Source organism: Pyxicephalus adspersus, chromosome 8 (assembly GCF_032062135.1).
Source record: "Pyxicephalus adspersus chromosome 8, UCB_Pads_2.0, whole genome shotgun sequence".
NCBI classification, from domain to species: domain Eukaryota; kingdom Metazoa; phylum Chordata; class Amphibia; order Anura; family Pyxicephalidae; genus Pyxicephalus; species Pyxicephalus adspersus.
The window spans coordinates 7,058,669-7,071,488 of NC_092865.1; the positions used below are offsets into that span (position 1 = coordinate 7,058,669).

Genomic DNA, 12,820 nt, shown 5'->3' on the forward strand with positions numbered 1-12,820 from the left:
TTTTAGCTGCTTGCTTACCATTAACTGCAATATGGTCAGACATGGGGTGTGACATGCTTCATTCTGTATGTTCTGCCATATCCGAACCACCCTCTTTTTTGTTTCCAGTATACCTCCTATGGTTTTGGTAATATTTAAAATACCCAGGAAACATAAATATATTATTTTATAAATATATTATATTATAAAACAATAAGTAGCAATACTAATTATTTTTTTTCCTTTTCATTCCTTTAGCAGACCAAAGCGAAAGAGCTCCCATTGTCTGCAGTGAGGTTTATGGAGGAACTTGGCGAATGTGCATTTGGAAAGATCTACAAAGGTCACCTTTACCTTCCCGGAATGGACCATGCTCAACTTGTTGCCATCAAGACTTTAAAGGATTATACCAATCCGCAACAGTGGTCAGAATTTCAGCAAGAGACCTCCCTTGTGGCTGAGTTACATCATCCCAACATTGTGTGTCTTCTTGGAGTCGTGACTCAGGAGCAGCCAGTATGTATGTTGTTCGAGTACATGAACCAGGGAGACCTTCATGAATTCCTTATTATGAGGTCCCCCCATTCTGACGTTGGTTGCAGTAGCGATGAGGATGGCACAGTTAAATCTAGCCTCGATCATGGAGATTTTCTCCATATTGCCATTCAGATTGCAGCTGGAATGGAGTACCTCTCAAGTCACTTCTTTGTCCATAAAGATCTAGCAGCTCGTAATATATTGGTTGGAGAACAATTGCACATTAAAATCTCTGACCTTGGACTTTCTAGAGAAATATACTCTGCTGACTATTACCGGGTTCAAAATAAATCTCTTCTTCCGATTCGATGGATGCCCCCAGAGGCGATAATGTATGGAAAATTCTCCACCGATTCAGACATTTGGTCTTATGGGGTGGTTCTGTGGGAAATCTTCAGCTTTGGCCTTCAGCCGTTCTACGGCTTCAGCAACCAAGAAGTTATAGAAATGATCCGGAAGAGGCAACTTCTTCCATGTTCTGAGGACTGCCCTCCTAGGATGTACAGTCTGATGACAGAATGTTGGCAGGAAATTCCCTCTCGGAGACCGAGGTTCAAGGACATCCATATGAGACTAAGGTCATGGGAAGGACTTTCAAGTCACACAAGTTCAACAACTCCTTCAGGTGGTAATGCCACAACTCAAACAACGTCACTGAGTGCCAGTCCAGTTAGCAATCTAAGCAATCAAAGATATCCAAATTTGTTTTTCTCTCCACAAGGTATGCCACAGGCTCAAATTACTGGCTTCATTGGGCCTCCATTACCTCAAAACCAGAGATTCATACCAATTAACGGGTACCCTATCCCCCCAGGATATGCTGCTTTCCCTACTGCTCACTACCAACCACAAGGGCCTCCAAGAGTCATCCAGCATTGCCCGCCTCCAAAGAGCCGTTCACCAAGTAGTGCCAGCGGGTCCACCAGTACAGGTCACGTGACCAGCTTACCGTCTTCTGGATCCAACCAAGATGCCAATATCCCTTTGCTATCCCATATGTCTATGCAAAGCCATCCGAGTAGTATAGGAGTACAATCCTTCGGAAGCAAAGGGAACAAATCTTACAAAATAGACTCCAAACAGTCATCATTATTAGAAGATTCTGATATTCACGGACACAACGAGTCAATGATTTCCGCAGAACTGTAAAACTCGCAGTGCCTTTCATATGTACTCTATGCAGAAGAACAGACATAAAAAAAATAAGTTTTATATAAAATATTTTTTATTGAACTGAGGTCATTCCAGATGTTAAACGGACGTTTTTGTTTTCAGGTACCTTCTGTGAAGTTCAAATATAAATACCTAACAAATGGACCTGTAACCAGATCGGAATTTGGTGACAGTGATTGGTTAATTCCTTGTACTAGGAAGACACATTGTACAAAGTAGCATATGATGAATCTAAATGGTGATTTCATATTTTGTGAATATACATCAATCAAATCCTTTTTTTTTATTGTGTGCTATGTATGAATTTATGATAAAACCAAAGATCATTATTGAATTAAAGTCTGCAAAAAAAAAGAAACTAAACAGCTACAGTACTCCAAACCCATAAATATGAACTTAGAGGATGCACATACGAATAGTATGAAAAGGGTAAAAGTCGTTTTTACATTATGTGCCACTTCCCTGCCTTTTTTCTAAGTAATTTGACTAATAATGAACTGGCTGTGCCCACCAAAAGTCTCCCTGCAGCCCCATCTTTCCTCAAACTTTTCCAAAAAGCTGACCTTTAAGTCTTACTTTAATACAAACTTTAGTCGGGGAAGGTCTAGAGGTTCGGTTGTGTAAGTTATGGGAAATCTCTCCAATGGATAAACATTTTAGGTAGAGCAAGGAAGGGTTAGAACACAATATTGCTTTTTTACTGCAATACCCCAGGGACAACAAATGAGTGACAATCTTGACAATGGTATTACAGACAAATATTTAAAAAACAGAACTCTTACCAAATTTATGGGCTAAATTAAGGATTAAAATATGTATATCGGAAACATGCAATTAAGCCTAGTTGCATTTAGAAGTGCACAAGATTGTGCCTACATTGGAATTCCAAAGTCTGCCCAACTACAATGGACACTGCAATGTCAAAAAAAAAAAAAAAAAAACAGAACTCGTCCCTATTATATAGAAAAGAAAATCGTCAACAGGGAAATTTTTTGGCTGAAGTTAGGTATGATTTTTAAATACATGCAATCAAGCCTAGTTGCAATTAGAATTGCACGAGATGGTTACCAAGTTACTTGTTATAAACACATATTCATATGACCATACCACTCCTACAGAATGCCCCACAATGCCAACCTTGCCAGCTCACAGCTTGGACACAATCATATCAGAATGCTGATAGTTAAAGGTGTTTTATAGGTAAAATTTATGTAAAACCTGCACAAGGTTTTTAAGGGTTAACACTGAGGTCATGGTTGCGCAGGCAAGGGCAAGGCAAATTTGCAAAATACATGGCAGAGCTTTGAAAAAACATTAAATGATGACTGTGTGCTTCTGCCAGAGCCTCTCTATATTCTCCATACACTCTGGATGTTATACCGACTCTCTCACACTTTTATCCTGGGAGCTGATTTTTAGATATGGAAGCCGCAGATGTATATTTGTATAGTATGAAATAATATATATTGATATACATTTTCAGTATACAGCAGATTAATCAGTTGCATCTAGTACGTGTCTGCTGCACTGGCAAAAGGTACCCGCCATAGGCACCTGGCAGGTATTTTGGAGAAGGTAGACTTCCAGGCAAGTTGGATCTAAAAGAAAAAATCTGAAACACCCAAATTCCAAATATGAGCTATGCAATTGCTGTCTGCATTGTTTAAGCATTGTTTAGCAGAAAAAATATTAGCTGGCATCCACTATTGGCCTTCTTGAACCCCCAAAGGCTTCCTTGTTATACAAATGATTCCGGGTATATTTAAAGGAATACTGATTATTGCACACTAGGTGATCTGAGCCAAAAGTAAACTTCGTTGGGGAAAATTGGTATAGCTGGATACTAGAGGAGATGGAGGTTTACAAAGAAATATCAAGTAGACATTACCCAACATAATATGAATTTATTTGTCATTTTGAAGTTCTTAAAAGGTACTCTGCTCAATATGCATACTAGCATTCACCTAAACTGCAGCTGGTAGTGCGTCACCCCTTTACGATTTGTGCGAAACGCATTTGGAATATTATCGTTTAGCAATTAGGAGCTGATCACTCTGAAACCACTTCAACATATTATGAACCATATTTTAATATTATGCTATTTACACTGTCAGTTTGTATATATAATTTAGTAGGTTTTTTGTAATTATGGGGTCAGGGAGGGGAGATTGAAACAGCTGTTTTACAGTTTTGTATTATGATGTTATGTACAAATCTTTTTTTGCACAAAATTGTTATGTTTTGTACAGCAGGAATGAAAATACATCTCTGCATTTTATGTGTTTGTGTGTTGACTTCTTTTTTACTTATTTAGTAAGAAAGCAGAAGAAAATGATGTGGGCAGACTTTGTTACCAATGTCATGGTTAGGGATTGTGACATCTCTAAAAATGCTATATATATCCATTCACTAGAAACCAATGACATCATTTAGAATGCAGCCTATGTACACAAAAGGGATTGGTGACAACTGGGAAAGCATTTTAATACAGCTGGTAACGTCATTGAACACGCCTATTATGCACCTACAATTTATCCATACCATAGAGACCAGTGACATCACGTAGAATGCAGCCAATACATTCACTAGAGACCAGTGACATCACTGAGAATGCAGCATATCCAATCACTAGAGACCAGTGACATCACTGCGCATCCAGCCTATCCATTCACTAGAGACCAGTGACATCACTGAGAATGCGGCCTATCCATTCGCTAAAAACCAATGATATAACTTAGAATGCAGCCTATCAATTCACTAGAGACCGGTGACATCACTGAGAATGCAGCCTATCCAATCACTAGAGACCGGTGACATCACTGAGAATGCAGCCTATCCATTCACTGGAGACCAGTGACATCACTGAGAATGCAGCCTATCCATTCACTAAAAACCAATAACATCACTGATAACGAAGCCTATCCAGTAACTAGAGACCAGTGACCTCACTGAGAATTCAGCCTATCCATTCACTGGAAACCAGTGACCTCACTGAGAATTCAGCCTATCCATTCACTAGAGACCAGTGACATCACTAAGAATGCAGCATATCCAGTCACTAGAGACCAGAGACATCATAGAGAATTATTATTATTAATAAACAGGATTTATATAGCGCCAACATATTACGCAGCGCTGTACATTAAATAGGGGTTTCAAATGACAAACTAATACAGACAGTGATACAGGGGGAGAGGACCCTGCACCGAAGAGCTTACAATCTAGTAGGTGGGGGAATTTACACACAATAGGATGGGAGATATGTAGTGGTGGGAAGTAGTGATGGTTTCAAAAGACAGAAGAAGATGGGTAGGTAAATTTGAATTAATAGGTTTTGAGCGCTCCTTTAAATGAGCAGAAAGTAGGAGCAAGCCGAATAGGACGAGGAAGACCATTCCAGAGAATTGGGGCAGCTCTGGAGATGTCTTGGAGCCGTGCATGTGATGAGGTTATGAGTGATAATTAGTAGGTCATTGGAGGAGCGGAGAGAACGGCTAGGGGGGTATTTTTCTATCAGTTCAGAAATGTAGATGGGACAGGACAAGAGCTGTGGAGGGATTTGAAGGCAAAGCACAGGAGATGAATTTGATTCTAAGGTGAATTGGAAGCCAATGAAGAGAACTACAAAGAGAGGCAGCGGAAGAGGAGCAGAGGGAAGGATGGATGAGTCTGGCTGCAGCATTCATAATAGATTGTAGAGGGGAGAGTCGGGTTAGTGGAATACCAGCGAGAAGGAGGTTACAGTAGTCCAGACGAGAAATGATAAGAGCATGTACAAGGAGTTTGGTGGTCTCTGGGGACAGGTAGGGGCGGATTTTGGAGATGTTGCATGGGTGAAAGTGACAGGACCTGGAAATGTTCTGAATATGGGGGGTAAATGAGAGGGCCGAGTCAAAGGTGACACCAAGACAACGTGCCTGAGGGGAGGGATGAATAACAGTGTTATTAACAGAAATATATCAGGGGAGATTTGGAATTTGAGGGGGGGGGGGATGAGCGCATGATTTGTATTAGAAGGGGGTGATCAACAGTGTCAAACGCAGAGGAGAGATCAAGGAGAAGGAGCAGGGAAAAGTTGCCTTGAGACTTAGCTCTGATGAGGACATTGGCCACTTTAATAAGGGCTGTTTCAGTGGAGTGGGCAGCTCTAATACCAGACTGGAGGGGGTGAAGGAGAGAGTTGGTGCTCAGGTAATGGGTGAGTCTTTTGTAGACAAGGCCTTCAAGAAGTTTGGAGACATAAGGGAGAAGGGAGATAGGACGGTAGTTGGAGGGTAGGGAGAGGTCCAGTGAGGGTTTCTTTAGGATAGGGAGAATTATGGCATGTTTAAAAGCTGAGGGGTATTTACCAGTAGAAAGGGAGAGGTTGAATAGTTGGATTAGGGCAGGGGCCAGGGTGGAGGAATGGGCACCGAGTAGATCAGAGGGAATTGGGTCAAGCAGACAGGTAGTAGTCGGAAATGATGAGAGAAGAAAAGAGACTTTGTCCATAGTAACAAGGCTAAGGGAGGCCAGTGATGATTTACAGGCGGAAGGGGGGGTATGACAATGCAGCCAATCCAATCACTAGAGACCAGTGACAACTCTGAGACTGCTGCCTATCCATTCACTAGGAAGTGGTGACATCCCTGAGAATGCAGCCTATGCAATCACTAGAGAGCGGTGACATCACTGAGAATGCAGCCTATCCAATCACTAGAGAGCGGTGACATCACTGAGAATGCAGCCTATCCAATCACTAGAGGCTTATGATATCAATAATTGACCTTAAAAAAAAATTTTTGCAGACTGTGTTACTATTAAAAAGAACTGGGTTCATCTAAGGATTGTTATTTTTTTTTTTTTTTGTTTTTCATTTTTTAATTTTGGTTATTTTCTTTGAAAATCTGTTCACAATAAAACACACGTTGAGAAGTTAAATCTCCCACAGACCACATCACCGGCAGTCAGCTTAGAGACGTCAGACCCAGATGGATTGATCAAAGCCTTTCAACAGCATTCTTGTGTTGTGCTAGGTGCAGAGAGCTTTGTCGCTGTTAATCATGTGCTGAACATCTATTTTACATGTTTCCAAATAGATTGCAGACTGACCACAGCGGAGGGGTGGAATGTACTAAGATGGTTCATAAACATTTCCATGATGTTTACAAGTAAATCCCTGGGCAGCCTTTGTTTTTCTATCAGCATTTCATCAGAATTATGGAATTGTGTCCATCAAAAAAACTCAAACTCATCCATTTATCCTTAATAACCGCCTATTTAGAAATGTAAAGTTATTATTTTCTAAGAATAAAATGTAATAAAAATATACTGATCTGACATTTCAGCTTCATCCACATCACTAAGCACATCAAAAGCCAAGGATCCCAGGAAAGCAAGATTCCAAATGTTGTAAAAGAAAAATGAGCTATCTATGTTGTTTATAACAAGAAGAAAAACTTCTGTAGATGTAGATCGAGAAATAGATTAGAGAAGTAGATAGATGGATGTAAGAGAGATACATAATGTAAAAAATAGGAGAAATGAAAGACATATGTAAAGATAAATAGGACAAATAGATAAAAGTATGCTAAAACAGATTTATAGGAAGATGTAAAGGAACATAGGTTTTGTAAAGGTTGATGTAAAAAGAGACAGATAAATATATGTAATGATAAATACAAATAGAGAGGTATAGAGAGATGGGTTATGTAAAAGATAGAAAGAAACTGAAAGATAGATGTAAAGATGTAAAGATATAAAGAGAGATACATTTATGAAAGCTCTCCAAGACTGGAGAAGATAGATTATCATGGGATAACCTGGGTGATCAAGCAAACCTGAGATTGATCTGGTCCAGGATTGAGAATTTTTGCCAACTAATTGCAAATTATTTTTGGATAATCCATTTTAGGTTTCCTGGAGGACTTTAATAAACCAGGCCCAGTGTATGTATATCCATTTTTTATCATCTTTACCTCTGTTTATCTATCTATCTATCTATCTATCTATCTATCTATCTATCTATCTATCCCTCTATCTATCTATCTATCTATCCCTCTATCTTTCTATCTATCTATCATTCTATCTATCTATCTATCTATCCATCTCATCTATCCATCTCATCTATCTATATCTATTCCTACATATATCACTTTCTATCTATTTTAACATAATAGGCCTGATTTATTGATAGATAGATAGATAGATAATGGATAGATAGATAGATAGATAGATAGATGATGGATAGATAGATAGATAATGGATAGATAGATAGATAGATAGATAGATAGATAGATAGATAGATAGATAGATAGATAGATAGAGGGATAGATAGATAGATAGATAGATAGATAGATAGATAGATAGATAGATAGATAGATAGATAGATAATGGATGGGTAGATAGATAGATAGATAGATAGATAGATAGATAGATAGATAAAACGAGATAGACAAAAATAGAAAACGGTGTATTTTTACATCTCCTTGCAGAAAGATAGATGATAAGCGGATAAATTGATTTTTTTCCCCAATTTTTCAGCAGCTTTAAGTTCTTTAAAAGAAGTAAAACCTTTCTCTACATGTAGAAGGAATAGATGGATTTCCTGTATGTACATATATAAAGTTGTGAGGAGAGATCAATGTAAATACATTCTGTACATAAACAGACAGATATTAGCAGAGATAACATCGATCTTGTTCTTTATCACTTTGCTTGCAGAGATAAGGATGATGTAAATACAGATAGATACCTACCGTATTTAATGTACAGCGCTGCGTAATATGTTGGCGCTATATAAATCCTGTTTATTAATAATAATAATAATAATAATAAACCAGTATTTTCTTTGTATTTTTTAGCACTTTAAGATGTCAAACCTTCATCTACATATAGGAGGGAATAGATGGATATTCTGTATGTACATAGACAGATAAATATTTGTGAAGAGAGATCAATGTAAATACATTCTGTACATAAACAGACAGATAGAAGCAAAGAGAAATAACAAAGTTTCTTGTTTTTGCTGCTTGCATAGATAAAGATGATGTAAAGACAGATTCGGAGATCTTTTTATTTCTATGTTTCTATTTTATGTAAAACCTTGATCTACACCTATAAGGGAATAGATGGAAGTTCTGTATGTACACGGATAGATATATAGTTGTGCAGAGAGATTGATGTAAAAACATTTTGTACATAAACAGATGTAGAGAGAGATAACTGGGTTCTTGTTCTCTATACATCTGCTTGCAGTTCTGTAATAGAAGTCAAGTCTTTTCAGCAATGTGTGACTGAGCTCTTTTTTTCCCTAGCACAGCAATCTGTAAAATATGTGTTGGTTTTTCTTGCTCTGCCTCGGCAGACTAATAATATTTATCCTAATGGTGTCACAAAATATTAAGCGTCAGGCCGTGGTAGATTCACCTTTCGACAGCCATACAGTGAATGGTAACTTTCAGGAATGCTGCGGCTCCAGCTTTTCACAGCCAGCCCATTAAAGGAAATTTGGAAGAGAAGCCATATATATATTTTTTTTTATTTTACTGTGCAGAGCTGAAGGGGAAGAAATCTTTCCAGAGCAGGAGGAAATACAGGACCCAAGTGTTGCTGGAGAGTTCCCCATATTCATAAAATTATTCATTTTGGAAGGTAAAAAGTTATGGGCAGGAAAGGCTGGAGGGGTACGGTAAGAGGTGAGATCATAGGCTTGTTCGTTCAGGGAGGGGCGGTAAAATGAACTGCGCATATAATAGTTCACCTCCAAAGGGTTGGTGTCATGGGAGAAAAAGGTAGTCCAATTTGGGGGTTCTACTATAAATAATAATGTGATCATCAGGGTAACATAAATTGAGAATAAAAAAAGACCAGTTTTCCATTATCATTCTGATTTTTTTTTAAACAGCAATTAATGTGTTTATGTAAGCTAAAGCAGCTAGTGTTGGTTCCTAAATATGTCTTAGAATGAACGTTCTATAATCCCATGTACAGCAACTCCTAGGGGCTGGATGTACAGTGAAAGCAGGGGAGTGAGTAGAGGGATGAGCTCATCAGTCTGCTGCTGCTCTTTCACTGTCCAATCACAGAGTAAAAGAATACAAAATGCAAGAGGCACTGGGACTTTAAATATCCAATAAAAGTGTATAGTATAGGCCAAGAGTCGGCAAAGTTTTATGGCTACTAGGCAATTTATGGGGTGGCCAGGAGCACACTAGGCCGGACTCGCCCTAATGACTCCGCCCACCACCAGGGAACGCCCCCTGAAGTGAAGAGAGATTTCCCTTCAGGGAACGTTCCCTATTTACCGCGGCGGCGAAAGTATCAACACCGGCCACAGTAAATATTTATTTGTATAATAATAATTTAATAATAAGAGATGTCAGTGCAAGGGGGTGGCACCGGAGCTCCGGTAGTTCCTAACGCCCCCTGGCCGATCCGGCATAATGCCCGCCAGGGGGCGTTAGGAACTACCGGAGCTCCGGTGCCACCCCCTTGCAGTGACTTCTCTTATTATTATATTATTATTATATAAATAATTATTTATTATTATGTCGGAACGAACTACCGGCTAGGCCGCATCTGGCCTAAAGGCTGGAGTTTGCCGACCCCTGGTATAGGCCAACTGAATGAATGGTCACCCTAGGTAGGAGAACACAGCCAGATGTAAGAAGGGCCCTGGACTCTCCCCAATCCAACAGGAGCCCCCCAAGTCAGTTCGATGATCGGTAGTCCATGTTAGTTCTGCACAGGGGCCCACTGTCAGTTACCTCTGCCACTGTCCACAGCAAGTACCGGATAAATGTACGTAGAAATCAGCGCCCAGTAATGTGATGGGAAAATCTATAATTTAATGTCCACCAGAAAAACTATAGCTTGTATTTCTGTTGTTGGATAATAAGATGTGAACTCTCCAATCAAGTGATTTGGCTCTGCTTTCTTATATCTTTTATCCAATCACAGGGGAGGTGGGCAGGGAGGTGACCTGGCTGCCTTGCTAATTGTTCTTGTTATTGCTTTGCAGTCTAGAAGGGTTTTGTAAATGTAAAATAGAAATCCTTTGGCAGGTAAAACACTTCCCTTACATGGATTTCAACTTTTTTATTTTGCTGTTTCACCCGAGTTCAACTTTATTAAACTGAATAGCAGAAGGAGTGGAAATAGGATTGCATTAGAGACCAGTGTATTTTATAAGAGGAGCGAGAAAAACCGGTGGCCGGTCATAGTGGAAAAATATGCGCATGCACTGAAAGAACATTTCGTCATGATCCCATTTGTAAAAGTGTAAATGTGCTCAAAAGTGTATGCGGATGCTAAGAAGTAACTTTGGTATTTGCTTCCTGCTGTTAAAAAATTAAACCTGTTGGGACTTCCAGGAATATAGAAAACTTGGAACTTACTGTAAACCCCCTAGTGTTTTCCTGGACAATCTTACCGGCCCTGGGCACCTACACCTAGGAGGGCGAGAGGGAGGTGCTTTGTAGTAGTAGTAGGGTTTCCTCTGGTGGCAATGCTGCACCCTCATAGACACAACAAATTGGCCCTGATTTATTAAAGCTCTCCGAGGCTGAAGAGGATTCACTTTCATCAGTGAAGCTGGGTGATCCAGCAAACCTGGAATGGATCAGGTCCAGGACTGAGAACATTTGCTAGCAAATAGCAATGGATTTTGAAAATATCCATTCCAGGTTTGCTGGATCACCCAGCTTCACTGATGAAAGTGAATCCTCTTCAGCCTCGGAGAGCTTTAATAAATCAGGCCCAGTGAGTTTCTGATATGTGAGTAATAAAACACAACCAAAATGTGAAAGAGGGAGGCATAATTGATCCTATTTTACTGACTAGTGCTATACAACAACAATTGCATCAATATTGTCTTCTAAAAACAACTTTAATAAAATATTATTTTAAAACATTTTTTCACAGACTTGTATTTGTGTTATCTTGATTACATTGACATATCAGACTTTTCCTCGACGCGTTTCGTGACTTTGGTCACTTCTTCAGGAGGAATACAAAGTCTGTTCTATAAATACAATGATACTTAATTAGAATCATACATATTTATACATCCTCATTAATATACAAATTAAATTATTATAGACATTATTTTCTTACACATCTGTTTAATTAAATGGAATCAAGCCCCTTTCTGGGTAGTCAGAAAGTAAGAAAATAACGAAAGAGAAAGAAAGAGTAAAAAGAAATGACAATGACGAGTGAGATTGGAACCCTTTTTTTCCCATCTATGTCTGCTCAGTGCGAGATCGGGTGACGTAGGGAGAATATAGTAAAGTAATAGTAATTAGTGCCAGGCACCAGGACAAATACTATAATAATAATTGTGCTATCCACCCCTTGTGTACTACGTCATGTTTACATCACTTAGGAAGAAGACGGAGGAACGGGAAAAAAGATGGTGGTGCCCAGTGAGTACGAAGGGAGGGATCAATGGATCTGTGAAGGTAAAGGTGAATGAGTTATTTTTTTTAATTTACCTCTGCTTTATTTAAAAAAAAAATCCAAGGATTAGAAATCATGTACCAGCAAATCTTCATCAACACAAGATGGGACTTTGGTAGGGAAACTGATATGTAGGTGGTTTGCAACACCAATTGACTCTGCATTGAAATCTGTAATAAAAGAAAGAGAATAAATTAGAAGCATAATTGTATATAAAACAATACAATCCATAGTGATCATTTTTATTATCATAATTATTATTATTATTATTATTATTATTATTATTAAGCAAGATTTATATAGCGCCAACATATTACGCATCGCTGTACATTAAATAGGGGTTGTAAATGACGAATACAGACAGTGACACAGGAGGAGGAGAGGACCCTGCCCCTAAGAGCTTACAATCTAAGAGGTGGAGGAAGTATCACACAATAGGAGGGGAGATATGTAGTGACGGTTTCAAAAGACAGAAGAAGACGGGTAGGTGAGGTTGAAGCGTTGGGTTTTGAGTGTTCTTTTAAATGAGGAGAAAGTAGGAGCAAGCCGAATAGGACGAGGAAGATAATTCAAGAGAGTCAGGGGAGCCCTAGAAAAGTCTTGGAGCCGTGTGTGTGATGAGGTTATGAGTGAGGAAGTCATTAGTAGGTCATTGGAGGAGCGGAGAGAGCGGCTGGGGGGGGATTTTTCT

The 12,820-nt window shown here is 39.1% G+C and overlaps 1 protein-coding gene across 1 annotated transcript in view; it reads left to right on the top strand.

The window, feature by feature from the left end:
* The window catches only part of ROR1 (receptor tyrosine kinase like orphan receptor 1), a 173,325-nt gene extending 169,358 nt beyond the window's left edge, over nucleotides 1-3,967 (top strand). The window contains exon 9 of the mRNA XM_072419397.1: nucleotides 238-3,967. Within this exon, the coding sequence (XP_072275498.1) occupies nucleotides 238-1,665 (1,428 nt within the window). The 3' untranslated portion in view covers nucleotides 1,666-3,967. The remainder of the gene's footprint in view (nucleotides 1-237) is intronic.
* The last annotated feature ends 8,853 nt before the right edge of the window (nucleotides 3,968-12,820 follow it).